We start from the raw sequence: 17,516 nt of genomic DNA, 5'->3' as shown, positions 1-17,516 counted from the left end.
GTGCTGCAGAGTTGTGTGTGTACGTACGGTTAGTGCAGTGTGTGCTGTGTGAATGTACTGTTAGTGCACAGTTGTGTACTATTAGTGCTGTGTGTATGTACTGTTAGGGCTGCAGTGCTGTGTGTGCTGCAGAGTTGTATGTATACTGTTAGTGCTGCAGAGTTGTGTGTGTATATACTATTAGTGCAGCAGTGCTGTGTGTGTATATACTGTTCGTGCAGCAGTGCTGTGTGTGTATATACTGTTCGTGCAGCAGTGCTGTGTGTGTATATACTGTTCGTGCAGCAGTGCTGTGAGTCTACTGTGCATACAGCAGTGTTGTGTGTATAATGTGAATGCTGCAGAGAAGCACTAATGGGATCTGATGGTTAACATGGCAGACCCTGTAGAACACCCTAGAGCACATTATTGACCCCTGATGCTATTGGCTCTTCTACTTATTTACACCACCAGGGGGGTCCCACTGATTAGGAAGTACTGTTTCAGTTTTTTAATATGTAAAACTGGGGTGAGCCTTTTTATCGTGTGTCCCATAGTCTGAAAAATATAGTAAATTAATACAATTTGTCAAAAGAGCTTACAATTTTGCAGTGTCACTTTTATATGGCTGAAACATTTTCTTCTTTGGTGTTCCTTTCTTTGAAAACAGTGCTGTGTTCACATGGACCAACCTGTTGGTGGTCGTGGTTGAGCTTTGTGGCTCTGAACAAGAAGCTCTGGACCTGGTTCCTCTTGTGACCAACGTTGTGCTGGAAGAACATTACTTGATCGTGGGAGTGGTGGTGGTGGTGGATCCTGGAGTCATCCCTATCAACTCTCGAGGGGAAAAACAGAGGATGCATCTACGGGACAGTTTCTTAGCGGATCATTTAGATCCGATCTATGTTGCGTACAACATGTAAAGACAATAGACTGAACTTGACCATTCAAGACATGCCACCGGGCTCTTATTTTTGTCAAAATTTCACGTACAAAATTCCAATGCTTGATAATAGTTTAAAACGTGTGTTATCTTTTAGCATAACCTCTAGTAGATCATGGTCTGTCTGCATAATTTTATGAAAGGGAACACTGTGCTACGGTAGTATTAAAAAGCAAGTCACTGGACGTTAATGTATTTTAGCTACAGAACGGTTGGTGGGGGTACAGCATCTGTGGTGCCAGCGCATACTGGGCACTCTGCATGTACGCTTACATAGTTCTTCAGTGGAGATTTATTTAATATTGAAAGGATTTATTTTTTTTAAATCCTTGATATTTGCAGCGGTAGCTTTGTATTGTCTTATTAAATTAAAATTAGGTAGTAAAACTGCTTCTTCATAATGGTGCCATGAGTGCCCTGCTACAGTGCGACAGAGCCCACCGTCTGCTGAGCCTGGATGCTACTAAGGTGGGGCGTTCAACTTAGGAAAAAAAAAACAAACTGTGTAGAATTTAGATTTTTCATTTAGATAGGTCTTAAATGTAAAATATTCTGCCTATATTTTAAATATGTAAATATTAATATAACAATTATCACCATTCAGATCCGCTCGTGGTAAATATGGAGGTGATGTTGAATTGTTCTATGGCAATCGCAGAGGGTTTAGCATTTTTACTAGGTTTTGAGTATATAGAGTACAGGGGCGCGCCAGCTGTAGCTTACCGGCCGAGTGACCAGACAAGCCCCTGTTCATACGCCGCAGTCAAGCTATCGTTTACCTGCCCCTGTCATAGACAATGCAAGTGATAGAACGATCGTCCTGATCCATACAGAAGTATTTTGTTGCCTACTAATATATGTTGTTAAATATATGCTGAATGTTTTAATGAATTTGTCTTTTGGAAATTTGCTAACTACTCAACTGTATTGCCAGCAGGTAAAAAAAACACAAACAAAACAGAACTCGATATCGATGCACTTTTTCATTACTGCCTTCTTTCCATTGTGGCAAGGGAGTAAGCGATTCTCTTCGATGGCTATGATCTGGATTGTCATTATTCATCCCCAGCTTTCCATATACTCCGCCGTCATACTACCTGGCTGATCTGCAATAGTCATATATGCACTCTGCTCCCAGGACGACTCTCAATAGGGTTCGGAGATGGCCTCTGTCACAGCGATTGTACATTATGCTGGCAACTAGAATGCTACTTTTCTATATTTACACTGGTTACTACTGCTAATGTCAGCTGTATTTCTTATTCTAGTCACTTGCCAGACAGCAGTATCCAAGATTAGGAGTAGCACTATGCACATGCAAGTGGTTCAAGTCCAATAGATCTACTAAGCTGCATGCCGCATCCACCTACGTGATTGGCAGCAGGGGTGCGTGCCGCGCTTGGCACCGTAACCTGGGCATATATGTAATCACTGACTTAGTAGCACACTGTAAAGCGTTACGTCATACATCAGTATGTTCTCCCATATGAATGTCTGTGACTTGGTCATATTTGCTAGGGTTTATCTAATTTCATGGTCCACAAGTAAGTTCTCTTGCAAAGTTACAGGTAAGTGTCACGTTTTACACTCTCTGATCTGTATCATTAGCCGTTTTCTTTTATATCGTTAGGATTCCGTAGTTATGTTTTTAGATGTGAATATTGAATTGGACCACCCAAAAGCTGTGAATCCTAGATGATAGTAGATAGGTAAAGACGTTCTGTGGAACACAAACCATACCTATTGTTATATTAACAAGTAGAATTTATGAAACTTTGTAATATATCATGCTAGGGAAACGTGTCTTCTTCATCTTCTAGTAGCCGGCAGTTCTCATTTTCCGTTTTCCGGTCAAAAGGATCTCACTAAATAGTTGAAGCCTCCTAACTCGCCAAAAGGGCAGATCTTCAGTAACGTTCTACTCCTCAGGCGTCAGGGAAAACGAGGATTGAAAAAGGATTGAAATCTTCTTAAATGGATCTTTTTGGACATTGTTGGAGATACAAGCAATTTTACCATTTACTGGAGATCGACACCGGCTGCTAGACAACAGAACGTGCACAGTGCTTAAAAGCTCTTTTCTATTGAGCTTATAAGCACTTTTTTGAATCTGGCCAGTCTCGGTGCCATGCTTATAGTGCTTATAGGATATACAGCGGCGGTAGTTGGACTTATAGACAATCGGCTGTAAGGGAAATTGTTAATATCTAAAGGATTGCTTCAAATTTTAATGAACAGTACATTGCCAAACTGCATGTTTTTCCAGGCTGTGTCCAGCAATATCCATCTATGAAGATGAGAATTTGTCTGCCCATTCCTGAAAATATCAGGGACTTTCATCCATCGTATGCTATTGTGTCTGCCTTAAAGGGCGTATACCACCAGAAAGGAGGTCACGTTTTATAGTTTCTAAGGTTGAAAGTAGACATAAGTTCATAGAGTTCAACCTATAGAACTTAACACATTGATAAAGAGAAAAACAAAAACCCCATGAGGCCGATGCGAATTGCTCCAAATGAGGAGAAAAAATTATTTCCTGACTCCTCATCAGACAAGTTCCCAGGATTAATGTCCCATCACTGAGTCTAGTACCCATAACCTGTGATATTCTATTTATCAAGAAAAGCATCCAGGCCTCCTGAACTTTCTTCGTGAATATTTTGGAATCTGCCTTATTGAAAATAATGGCTCCATCAGCGCATGTCTGACTCTCATTATTTGTGGAAAACACAATGTGAATCAGACCTATGATTGATTGTTCTCCCTGGGAGAAACAAATAATAATCTTGTACTTATGATAAAAAAATAAATAAAATAAGCAAGCTTTCCAGTCTTCTTAGGTTTTTTCCTCAGGCATTCTATAACAAAGTATCTGAAGAAACATTATATATATTCTATGCACAAAAAGAGCAGAGACATGACACTGACATAGATTTGTGGTTCTAAGAAGTCCCGACAGCTTGCTTCGTAACGTCACTTATTTTAGTTTTGGTAGCCAATAAAAGGTATCGTAACTACAAGATTATTAGTTTCTCGCTCTGAGAACAGTCAACATTTTTTTTTCAACTGGCCAATACGGTACCAAAACCATTTTCTTTTCTTTTAAGCAGACCTATGATATGTGAAATACAACACCACATGAGAACTTACAGGCTCGATAGAAATTATTAGATTTTTACTTTTTTTTTTTTTAAACATGACAGATCTTTTTTTTTTTATAATATTAGAAATCATCTCTCCAAAGACAAAAGCACATAGTTTTATTCTGATATATGAATGCAAGCGATACCACAGTGTGTTTGGTGTCATCATGTGAAGCATTCCAGTAGCGTTCATTGGTATAAACCACATTCCTAGCAAATCGCCACATGGTGGTCAATCACAGGTGAACACATAAGGAGCCAATATCAAAGTTGTCATCAGACATTAGATATTTTTCAGACCCCATTAACAATCAGACTAGACCACCCATCTACATTTGATAGCAGCCCTTCGAACTAACATACTATTGGGCAAGCTCACATGTTCGGAGCTGTTGGCCATATATTAATGAGCAAATATTTAGTATCTGCTTTTACGTGTGTCATTGGCTTCACATCAAATTCCCAACTGGTGCTAAACTGCACACATCCAAATACCAGTGTGAATAAAACCATTTGCTTTGCCGAGATGATCTAGACATTCATACATGGTGGGGGGCTTGTCTGCACATTGCTAAGGACCTAAGGAGTGAATGTACAGTAAACGCGAGGACCACTAATGGTGGAATAATTTGCACAAGTTTAAAGATTTTTACAAAATATATTAAAGAAATCCTTCACTTCATCTATTTTCTTATTGCCGCATACTGTAGTCTCAGGGGAGGGTTGGCAGGTGGTACCAATGTGGGGGAGGGGGTCTTTTTTAACCAGCATTTTAGATGGCAGGGTTTTAACAATTGAAGTTATTTTTTTCTGTAAATCATGCAGATGATAAATTATCCAGATTTTTTTTTTTCCCCACTGGTAAACAGTAATTCTCACTAGGTTTTAACTACTTTGTTGTATGTCCCCATCATATCATTGTAGCAGATTCATCCGATCGGACATCAGTGCGCTTCCCATTTTGTGTTTTATAGTACAGATCAATGACTTGGTTTAAATCCACCTTGTAAATAAAAGGAGCGTAGCAACTGGTTTCACGATTATAACATACACAGATGTCATTTTATTTTATTCCTGTATTATATGTTGCTTGTTTTTACAGGTTTTTAGCCTATTAATCATTCTCTACATGTAGCAAAGGAATAATCTTAAGTCATAGTTCAGAAGTGCTAGTTCATAGGAGCAAAAATTCTGTGAGATTCTCAACAGACCCTTAATTAGATTTTCTTCCCCATACAGTGCATTATAATGTGCCGCTTTATCTCACTCCAGGCAGGCAGCCTCTTACTCCGGAGACATTCAGGGATTTGTAGGCACTCCGCTTTCTCCCAGGTCAGATAAATTCTGGATGAGCACTTTTTTTCCAACGCTGCATATAAGGCCATATTCACATACCCGGAAATGATCCATTCGAACGGATTCAGCAGAAACCTGTTAGGAAAAGTTGTGCTGACATCGATTTAGCTCGTTACTCACTAACTGATCTCTACTGGAACCGGGTTTTTTTGTTTTGTTTTTTAACACTGAAGTCAATGGGAAAAAAAACACATTAATGTGGCATCCATTGTCATTTATTTGTAACAGATTAGTCAAGAAAAGCCTTTTTCTTGCTGGATTAGATACAAATGGGCTCCATTGACTCCAATGTTAAAAAAAAGATCATTTAAAAAAAAAACACGGTTCCAGTAGAGATCACCGAATGACGGACTAAAAAGTTGTCAGCACAACTTTTTTCCTAAGGCTAGGGTCACATTGCGTTATGTGACCGCGTTTAACGGACTACGTTACACCGCGGCATAACGCGGTGTAACATAGTCCGTTAACGCCGCCATTGCCTGTAATGGCGAACACATCGCTAGCGCCCGCCCACATTGGGCGTGCGCTAGCAATGTGCCGTCATGTGAGTGACGGCCCGCGAACGCTGCTTGCAGCGTTCGCGGTCTGTTCCTCGCTAGCGCAGATCGGGGATCTGCTCTAGCGGGATCGGATAACGCGATCCCTTTTGGAACATTGCGTTAGCGCAGTCCGTAGCGCTATGCGCTAAACGGACTGCCCTAACGCAATGTGACCCTAGCCTAACAGATTTCTGCTGGATCCGTTCAAAGGGATCATTACTGGACATGTGAACATGGCCTAAGTCCTAATTTAGTACAGTATATAAGTTCGGCAGGACCTGATAAGAGCTCATCTTTACTGCCTAGTGCAGGTAAATGCTATCATTGGGAGCTTCCTGCTGATGGGTACATGTGGTTAGACTGGCATGGTTAACAGCGCCGTTAGGCTACTTTCACATTTGCGGTCAGCGCCGCAGCGTCGGGCGCCGCAGCGTCGCCGCATGCGTCATGCGCCCCTATATTTAACATGGGGGCGCATGGACATGCGTTGTGCTGCGTTTTGCGCCGCATGGCCGCAAGCGTTGGACGCAAGAAACGCATCAAGTTGCATTTTTTTTGCGTCCAACTTTCGGCCAAAAAGGACGCATGCGGCGCAAAACGCAGCGTTTTAGCGTGCGTTTTGCTGCGTTTTTGTTTGCGTTGTGCGCTGCGGCGCCGACGCTGCGGCGCACAACGCAAATGTGAACGTAGCCTTATTACATTTCCTGCATGGAAACTGGTCTGCTAGGGAAATGTTACCCAGTGAAAGTGCTCATAGAATCACATAACTTTCATTCATTTCAACGGAGCACGTGCCACCAGCTTTTCACTGCAACTAGATTTATTATTAGGAAATAGTTCAAAATTCTACAATAGACAAAAACAAGACTAATGAGAGCTAAAACCTCAGTTTTATTCTGCCCAAACCATGTGTAGCCAGTGGCTCCCCTCTGGCCTCGCCCGGCTCGGTCGTCCTCTCCCTGCGCTGCTCCCTTCTGGCTTCTCCCTGCGCTGCTCCCTTCTGGCTTCTTCCTGCGCTGCTCCCTTCCTGCTTCTCCCTGTGCTGCTCCCTTCTGGCTTCTCCCTGCGCTGCTCCCTTCTGGCTTCTCCCTGCGCTGCTCCCTTCTGGCTTCTCCCTGCGCTGCTCCCTTCTGGCTTTTCCCTGCGCAGCTCCCCTCTGGCCTCTCCCTGCCCCGCTCGGCCTCTCCCTGCCCGGTTTGTCCATTTTTCTGTATATGAAGAATCCGGTCATTGAACCCTGCTCATTTTATAAAACCTGGGTTAAATTTACCAATACTTCAACTCAGGTACGTTGGAGTAAAAGATGCCAAATTTACTAAGAGATGCGAACCTTGTTAGAAATTTGACACATTTTTGGCCCGAAATGTACGTTTCCTTGTGTATTGAGCAATTTAATTTTTTAGAACTTTTTACATAATTCATAGCAAATTTTCGAATATGGGCCCCACTTTTGCTACCACTTCTAAAGCTGAATAACAAATAAAGTTATACATTTAAAAAAATAAATAAATTTACTGCAGAAAACTTTTAAATTATTTAATAAATCCCCTCTCTTTATTCCCATTTAAACTCTGCAGGATCAGGATTTTACATGCTCCGAGATTTGGGCAGTATAAAACTCATGTCCGATTCCATGTAAGAAGTATGTGAGCCACATAAGCCATTTAGATGGTTACTGAGCGAGGTCAGCGGAGGCCATCTACTGGCTGAGCTATGGCCGCAGTGGTGACATTTGATCGGGGCTACTATAGGTATAGGTTACTTTTTGTCTTCTATGTTTAGTACTTGGCTATTCCTGATATACATTCCTGACAAACTTTACTTTATCTTATTTAAATGGTTACAATCACTATGAATCATATTTAGTAAAGATTACATAAGTTTGGAAATTCTTGTTACATTATGCTATGTGCAGGGACGTCCATCCAAGTCTTTTTTTTTTTTCATTAAATGTTAACACTTGTTTACAGATTATAAAAGACGAGCAAACTTGAACCTTTTGTATCCTATGTGTGCCGCATGGTTTTACCACTTGGAACATTTCCATTACTGTTTGCTTTACGGATGTCATATTGTCTTTATACAGATCATATGTAAATAAAACTAGTTTGTGCTTTATCTGATCATTTCACTAGGTGTCAAGCAATGGGAAAATTCTGCTATTTTTTAACCGTTGGGTTTTGGTAATTTGGAAGAGAAATTAATCCCATTGACCTCTTTGTTTTTCATTACTAAAATTGTTTAACAGATCTTCAAAATATTGATATAAAATATGTAATACCACTATATTTGCCATTCTTTCCTGCAGTGGACCCGTCCCTGATGGGTAATGTACTGATGACAGCACAGCGCCAATTCAGTATTGAGCTGGACCGCAATTATAGGCTATATCTCTTAATATATCTTTAAGGGCATATGAACATCATAGAAATGGGGGGGTCTTGTGGTTGGCATCCCCTCTATTAGCCAACAAGCAAGGTCTGCCAGAGAAATAGGACATTCTTTGTTAGGTTAATGGAAATTTAAGGATATGCTTATCAGATAGATCACAAACACACACCCGTAAGCCGGACATAGACATTACAATGGCTGTCGGCCAAACGATGCTTTGGCGGAATGTTGGGTTGACGGCCATCTCAGCCATCTCTCCCATACACAGTAGCACTTGTTCAGCCCAGCTCTCCTGTGTTCTCTAGGAGAAATCTGCCGGCTGACATGTTGACTGGCGGATTATCTCGGGGGAGTACAATGTGATTGTCAGCCTGGAATTAGAAAGGCACAACTTCTTCCCTAACCATCACTCTGCCAAACTTGTCGATATCTTGGGCCTCATTCAGACATCCGTGATTTTTCACATACACAGAAAACATCCCAATTTTTCATCAGAGTTTTGGATCCTATTTTCATCAGTGAGTGGTTCATGTGTCAGTTTTTGCCATCAGTGTTTCATCTGTAATTTTTCACCCCTGAAAAAAAAAAAAAATTACATAGTTTCTCCTATCCACTACAATTTTAATTGCAGCCGTGGATGGCTTGCCTGTGTGCTGTTCATGATCTTTCAAGGACCCATCAACTTGGATGTGTAATTGTGACCCATGACTTCACAAAAAAAAAATGATCAGACTGTTTTTGATTGGACATGAGGCCCATAAAAATAGCACCATAGACTTTTTAATAAAAAATTTTGAAAAACATATGTGAAAAATGGATGTCCGATTTGAGGGCCGTAGACCTAATTCTGTTTACTGGATGTTGTTCTCATGCTTTTTTTGCTCCGTGTGTTTATCTGTTATTCTTGAGTGTAAAAAAAAAATCCAAGTTTCTCCAACCCATTACACTCTAAAAAACAGACAGGATTCAGATGATATTAGTGTGCTATCCATTCTTTGGATGTTTCCTTCTTTTTTTTTTTAAGGACAATCTGCATACCAAAAAATGGATATGTGAACATCCCAAAAGACTAAGATGGGTATAGAGAGAACACTTACGTAAATAAAAAATTACATCTGCATAAGCATTTGCTTACCTAGAAACTACACCACAATCCAAGTAACTATTGTGTTTCCTCGAAACAAAGACCTCTGAAAATAAGTCCCAGCAAGATTCTTCATGCTTTTGAGTATGCTTCAAATATAAACTCAACTCCAAAAATATGCCCTAGTTAGTCAGGGCGGCATTACGTGTGTATGGGGGGGGCAAAGTCGACAATTCCAGGGCCTCGGCTCCCTTAGCACACACCCCCCCCCCCCCCCTCTTCAGATTTTCTATTCTGAGGTTGACTGCTCAAAGAGAATCTGTCACCAGGTTTTTGCTACCTTAACTGAGGGCAGAGTAATGTTCGCAAAGTGAAGCTTAATCCAAGGATGTATTACTTAGTTTACTGGGTGCAGCCATTCTGGCACAGAGATTTTAGACTTGGCAATACAGCAGAGCTGAAGAAGCTGCCCCTGCCCACACCAGGCTCTGTATGTAGAATGTCCATAGACAGGTGCCTGTGACAGGAGGACCAGGAGGCATGGCCTGCTGTGTCTGAGCAAGAAGCTCCTGGTACCAAAACAATCTTTGTAAGCAAACAAAACCAGGGAGCTTGATAAGAGAGGCATTGCTGAGATCTGTGGTTTAAGCCCTACCTCCTGCAGATTACATAGCAAAAACCTGCTGACAGATTCCCTTTAAAGGGCCACTGTCACCCCCTCCAGCCGTTATAAACTAAAAGAGCCACCTTGTGCAGCAGTAATGCTGCAGTCTAACAAGGTGGCTCTTTTAGTTTTTGATTCATTTATTACCTCAATAAAGCGTTTTAAAAATTGGCCACAAAGACCAGATATTGTACCGGGAGGCGGTCCGAATCGTCCTCTATGAATCCACCAACTGCCGTCACTCTTCTCTTCAGGGGCGATGGTCGCCGCCCCCTTAGCGTTGTTGCTTCTTAAATCCGGCGCCTGCGCTGTGCGTGCCTGCCTGGGGCAGGCGCAGTCTTCATTGTCAGTCACAGCACAGACGCAGGGTGCAGGGGGAGCGTCAGAGATGGGGGAGCGTCCGAGATGGGGAGCGCCTGAACAGCGCAGTGCGCATGCCCAGGAATGCCAGCCCCGCCCTGTGCATAATGAATAACACAGTGCGGGGCGGGGATTCAGCAACAGGGTGGCCGCACTGCCCGCACAGGCGCAGTCAGGCACCCTGCGTCTGAGCTGTGACTGACAATGAAGACTGCGCAGGCCCCAGGCAGGCACGCACAGCGCAGGCGCCGGATTTAAGAAGCAACAACGTTAAGGGGGCGGCGACCATCGCCCCTGAAGAGAAGAGTGACGGCAGTTGGTGGATTCATAGAGGACGATTCGGACCGCCTCCTGGTACAATATCTGGTCTTTGTGGCCAATTTTTAAAACACTTTATTGAGGTAATAAATGAATCAAAAACTAAAAGAACCACCTTGTTAGACTGCAGCATTACTGCTGCACAAGGTGGCTCTTTTAGTTTATAACGGCTGGGGGGGGTGACAGTGGCCCTTTAAGGACCTTTGGTATGTGTGATAATGGTTATATTTGAATAAATGCTGATTTTTAAAAAAATTTGTTCAAGAATAAATATGGATTATTCATAGAAATTAAAAAAAATAAGACATTCCCTGAAAATAAGCCCTAATCCAACTTTCGGAACAAAAATAATATACTGTATATACTCATGTATAAGCTGAGTTTTTCAGCACATTTTTTGTGCTGAAAACGCCCCCCTTGGCTTATACATGAGTCACGGAATAAAAAGCCGGCGGAGCAGCGGGTGACAGGAGCCGGTGCAAACATCATACTCACCTACCTGCTCACCCTCGGTGCTGGCACTGCATCTCATTCCGGCCCCTGCCTGCAGCTCTTCCTGTGCTCAGCGGTCACGTGGTACCGCTCATTAAGGTGATGAATATGGACGCGTCTCCACTCTCATAGGGTTGGAGCGCATATTCATCACCTTAGTGAGCGGTACCACGTGGCCGCTGAGCAAAGGAAGAGCTTCAGGCAGGGGCCGGTGGCCAGAACAAGATGCAGTGCCAACATCCAGGGCGCGCAGGTAGGTGAGTGTGATGGGGGTTTTTTTCAATAGGAAACATGCACACAGGGATAGGGAATAAGGAGGCATGTATATAGGGACGGAAGTGGGAAGCATACAGACAGGGATGGGGAGGCATTCATACCAGGACAATGAAGAGGGGAGGCTTACATACAATGACAGGGCTGGGGAGGGGGAGCCATGCACAGCACAGGGATGAGGGGACAATGCATACCGCATCAATAAGCTTACCCAGTTTCCGTGGCAAAAGTATGTGCCTCAGCTTATACTCAAGTATATACAGTAAAACCCAGTCTTATTTTTGGGAAAATACAGTAGTGGGCCTTTATTTATCTCACTCGGTGTCTAGAAGTGCTGGTGTCCTGGAAATCTGATATTGGTTTCTGTTTTACTAAGCAACAGAGTGAGCATGTTCAGGTCTTTGCTTGGCAAACAATATAACGGAAGATAAATTTATCACGAAAAACATATTTTGTCCCATTTGAAGGGTATATGTCGGTAGGATCAAGCCTTCTACTCCATCTGTATGGGCATGTAGGTCATAGAAAGTTGAATAAAATGATAACTTAATATCTGCAATCTGATTTCTCATTCCAAAGAAAGCCACATTTTTCCTATATGTAAATGAGCTGTTCCTGCCTAAAGGTACCTTCACACTAAACGATATCGCTAGCGATCCGTGACGTTGCAGCGTCCTGGCTAGCGATATCGTTTAGTTTGACACGCAGCAGCGATCAGGATCCTGCTGTGATATCGCTGGTCGTTGAACAAAGTTCAGAACTTTATTTGGTCGTCAGACCGGCGTTTATCGTCGTGTTTGACACCAAAAGCAACGATACCAGCGATGTTTTACACTGGTAACCAGGGTAAACATCGGGTTACTAAGCGCAGGGCCGCTCGGATCGCTGCAGCGTCGCTTAATGTGAAGGTACCTTAAGGTTGGACACTGATCTGCATGAGAATCTGCTTCTAAAAAGTGTAAAACAGCAGAGCTGTGAGAGCTGCAGCAAATGTGTTTGTAAGGAGACAAAAGATCAGTTCTGCTGTTCTGTACATGTCTCACAGCCCCCATTTATTTAAAATGATCTCTGTAGACAGATTCTCGTGCAGATGACTGTCCAACCCATAGTCCTGAACAGTCATTTGCATACTAAAGGGGTTGTCCATTACTTGGACAATCCCTTCTTGATCTAAATGTTTGGCTGCTATCTACTATATAATTGTCTAAGGGTCACGTCTGTCTGTCCGTCTGTCACGGATATTCATTGGTCGCGACCTCTGTCTGTCATGGAATCCAAGTTGCTGATTGGTCTCGCCAGCTGCCTGTCATGGCTGCCGCGACCAATCAGCGACGGCCATAGTCCGATTAGTCCCTCCCTACTTCCCTGCAGTCAGTGCCCACTCCATACTCCCCGCAGTCACCGCTCACACAGGGTTAATGCCAGCGGTAATGGACCGCGTTATGCCGTGGGTAACTCACTCCGTTACCGCCGCTATTAACCCTGTGCGACCAAGTTTTTACTATTGATGCTCCCTATGCAGCGTCAATAGTAAAAAAATCTAATGTTAAAAATAATAATAAATAAAAAATCATTATATACCCACCTTCCCCCGGCAGGTTTTGGTGGCAAGGATGGTATGCGCTTAGGACCTGCCATGATGTCACGGTCATGTGACCGCGACATCATCACAGGCCCTGCGCGAGAAGGACCTGCCATGACGTCACGGTCATGTGACCGTGACGTCATGGCAGGTCCTTCTCGCGCAGGCGCGAAGAAGCTGCGGTACCATGGGACAGGCAGGGACAGCGTCAGGAGCGCCAGGAGCAGGTGAGTATTTCATAGTCACCTGTCCGCGTTCCACCCGCCGGGCGCCGCTCCGTCCTCTTGCAGTGACTGCAGGTCAGAGGGCGCGATGATGTATTAGTGTGCGCGCCGCCCTCTGCCTGAACAGTCAGTGCGGAGAGACGAGACGTTGAGGAGCAGCGACGAGAGGTGAGTATGTCATTTTTTTTTATTGCAGCAGCATTACATGTGGCACAATGCTGTATGAAGCGTCTATGGAGCCATAAAGAACTGCATGGAGCATTATATGGGGCCATAATGAACTGCATGGAGCATTATATGGGGCATCTATGGGGCCATAACTGCATGGAGCATTATATTGGCCATCTATGGGGCCATAACTGCATGGAGCATCTATGGGGCCATAACTGCATGGAGCATTATATGGAGCCATAACTGCATGGAGCATTATATGGGGCATCTATGGGACCATAACTGCATGGAACATTATATGGGGAATCTATGGGGCCATAACTGCATGGAGCATTATATGGAGCATCTATGTGGCCATAACTGCATGGAGCATTATATGGAGCATCTATGGGGCCATAACTGCATGGAGCATCTATGGGGCCATAACTGCATGGAGCATTATATGGAGCATCTATGGGGCCATAACTGCATGGAGCATTATATGGAGCATCTATGGGGCCATAAGTGCATGGAGCATTATATGGGGCATCTATGGGACCATAATTATATGGAGCATCTATGGGGCCATAAGTGCATGGAACATTATATGGGGCATCTATGGGGCCATAAAGAACTGCATGGAGCATTATATGGGGCATCTATGGGGCCATAAGTGCATGGAGCATTATATGGGGCATCTATGTGGCCATAACTGCATGGAGCATTATATGGAGCATCTATGGGGCCATAACTGCATGGAGCATTATATGGAGCATCTATGAGGACATAACTGCATGGGGCATTATATGGGGCATCTATGGGGCCATAAGTGCATGGAGCATTATATGGGGCATCTATGGGGCCACAAAGAACTGCATGGAGCATTATATGGGGCATCTATGGGGCCATAAGTGCATGGAGCATTATATGGGGCATCTATGGGGCCATAAAGAACTGCATGGAGCATTATATGGGGCATCTATGGGGCCATAAGTGCATGGAGCATTATATGGTGCATCTATTGGGTCCATAGCTGCATGGAGCATTATATGGAGCATCTATGGGGCCATAACTGCATGGAGCATTATACTACGTGACTGGGCAAAATACTACGTGACAGGGCAATATACTACGTGGACATGCAGATTCTAGAATACCCGATGCGTTAGAATCGGGCCACCATATAGTAAAATAATTAAAGCTTATACTCGCCTCCTTTGCTGGTGCCATTCCGGCAGTGTCAGCATTCACGGTCCCAGGGCTGTCTTATGGTTGTTGTGACACATGACCCATATAGACTGCTTGAGAGGGTTGATCCTACTAACTCATTCCCTTTACTGGTGATCTTTAGTCTTTAACCCCTTTCTGCCAGCTGACGGAATAGTACGTCAGCTGGTAGAACCCCCGCTTTGAGGTGGGCTCCGGCGGTGAGCCCACCTCAAAGCCGCGACATCACGACATGTCAGCTGTTTTGTACAGCTGACATGTGCGTGCAATGAGCGCGAGCGGAATCACGATCCGCCCGCGCCCATTAACTAGTTAAATGCCGCTGACAGCGGCATTTAACTAGCGCTCCCGGCCGGAAGTGCTCGCACCGCTGACCCCGTCACATGATCGGGGGGTCATCGGTGCATTGCCATAACAACCAGAGGTCTCCTTGAGACCTCTATGGTTGTTGATGGCCGATTGCTTTGAGCGCCACCCTGTGGTCGGCGTTCAAAGCGCACCTGCATTTCTGCTACATAGAGGTGATCTGTGCTTCACCTCTATGTAGCAGCCGATCGTGTAGTGCCAGCTTCTAGCCTCCTATGGAGGCTATTGAAGCATGCCAACATTTTTTAAAAGTGTTTAAAAATATAAAAAAAGTAAAAAATATATAAAAGTTCAAATCACCCCCCTTTCGCCCCAATCAAAATAAAACAATTTAAAAAAAAATACACATATTTGGTATCGCCGCGTTCAGAATCGCCCGATCTATCAATAAAAACAAAGGATTAACCTGATTGCTAAATGGTGTAGCGAGAAAAAAAAAACGCCAAAATTACATTTTTTTGGTCGCCGCAACATTGCATTAAAATGCAATAACGGGCGATCAAAAGAACGTTTCTGCACCAACATGGTATCATTAAAAACGCCAGCTCGACACGCAAAAAATAAGCCCTCACCCAACCCCAGATCACGAAAATTGTAGACGCTACGGGTATCGGAAAATCGCGCAATTTGTTTTTGTTTTTTTTATTCACAAACTTTGGAATTTTTTTTCACCACTTAGATAAAAAATAACCTAGACATGTTTGGTGTCTATTAACTCGTAATGACCTGGAGAATCATAATGGCAGGTTAGTTTTAGCATTTGGTGAACCTAGCAAAAAACCCAAACAAAAAACAAGTGTGAGATTGCACTTTTTTTGCAATTTCATCACACTTGGAATTTTTTTTCCGTTTTCTGTTACAAGGCATGGTAAAACCAATGGTATCGTTCAAAAGTACATCTCATCCCGCAAAAAATAAGTGCTCACATGGCCATATTGACGGAAAAATAAAAAAGTTATGGCTCTGGGAAGGAGGGGAGCGAAAAACGGAAAAAGCTTTGGGGGGTGAAGGGGTTAAAGATTGGTGAAATCTTTAGTTTAGGTATAATTACTTTAGGTATATTCAGATTGCCTTCATACATTTTGAAACAATATTCCCAATGACTGATGCATTCTTCGAAAAACACATTTGTCTACTAAATGTTCTTTACATGCTATTGCCTATTAAGCGTGAGCCCTTGGATCCTTCACATTAAACTGTAGAATGTGGTGCTGTAATGCAAAATGTATGATCTGCTCAGGAATGTGAACCATTCTGGTAATGTAGCGTCCTGCAGTTACAGATAACAACACTTCTTCCATCAGGACATATACAGATAGGGAGAAGTGCAGGTAAGAAAGCCATACTTTGGAATTAGGCTCTTTATTCCTACTGCAATTAATAAGCACTCCCTATGTCACAGTAGCAGCATTAGGGCTACTCAGTGACGCTGTGTGACTTTTTACTTGACTATTCCAGAACTACTACATTGCATGTTTCCTCAAAAATAAGAGCGGGTTTTGTATTATTTTTTGCTCCAAAAGATGGGTTGGGCTTTTTTTTTTTTTCCATCAGATGTCTTATTTTTTTTCCATGAACAACAATCCACATATATTCTTGAACACCAAAAAAATAATTACTAACCAGTGATTTGATCTTCCTGAAACCTATGACGTGACCTGAGAGAGTGTGATCCACCCCTATCACTGGACAGGAAGCCAAGAGCACAAAATAAAAAGGCAACTCCAACTTCCTCCTTCAATGTGGTTTCCGACAAGTCAAGTAGGAGTCAACCAAATTATGATCATTATTCTTGGTACTGATAGACTCACTCAAGCCCATTCTTCATTGTGAGAAGATTGAGAACCACCATCAACCATACGCCACAGGTGGTCATAAATAGGGGTGCTGTCATGGGTTTGAGGAAAATCCAATTACCGGTAAGTAATTATTTTTCCCCCTAACCCATGACAGCACCTGAGACTATGACCAAGGAATTCTCTTGATAGGAAGAGAGCACCCCTGTAAGAGCTTACACCTAAAGAAAGATCCCAAGAATATGTAATTCAATGGCTAGTGCTTTAGGGGGTTGTCCACTACTAGGACAACCACTTCTTAAAGGGAACCTGTCACCTGAATTTGGCGGGACCAGTTTTGGGTCATATGGGCGGGGTTTTCAGGTGTTTGATTCACCCTTTCCTTACCCGCTGGCTGCATGCTGGCTGCAATATTGAATTGAAGTTCATTCTCTGTCCTCCGGAGTACACGCCTGCGCAAGGCAATATTGCCTTGCGCTGGCATGTGCTCTGGAGGACAGAGAATTAAACCGAATGTTATGCCCTAATAAAATAATAAAGCCTATATTCCCCTGCCAGGTCAACTCCATTACCGCGGTGTCTGCACTCGCTCTACCCAGGGCTGTGATGCAGTGTTGTGACACATGACG

The 17,516-nt window shown here is 43.3% G+C and overlaps 1 protein-coding gene across 2 annotated transcripts in view; it reads left to right on the top strand.

The window, feature by feature from the left end:
* The window catches only part of DIP2B (disco interacting protein 2 homolog B), a 196,761-nt gene extending 194,900 nt beyond the window's left edge, over positions 1–1,861 (top strand). For both annotated transcript variants that reach the window (XM_077297861.1, XM_077297862.1), the window contains exon 38: positions 650–1,861. In XM_077297861.1, the coding sequence (XP_077153976.1) occupies positions 650–902 (253 nt within the window). In that variant the 3' untranslated portion in view covers positions 903–1,861. The remainder of the gene's footprint in view (positions 1–649) is intronic.
* Positions 1,862–17,516: the final 15,655 nt, after the last annotated feature.

This window comes from Ranitomeya variabilis, chromosome 3, assembly GCF_051348905.1.
Source record: "Ranitomeya variabilis isolate aRanVar5 chromosome 3, aRanVar5.hap1, whole genome shotgun sequence".
Taxonomy (NCBI): Eukaryota; Metazoa; Chordata; class Amphibia; order Anura; family Dendrobatidae; genus Ranitomeya; species Ranitomeya variabilis.
This window is presented reverse-complemented; position numbering and strand designations above follow the sequence as displayed.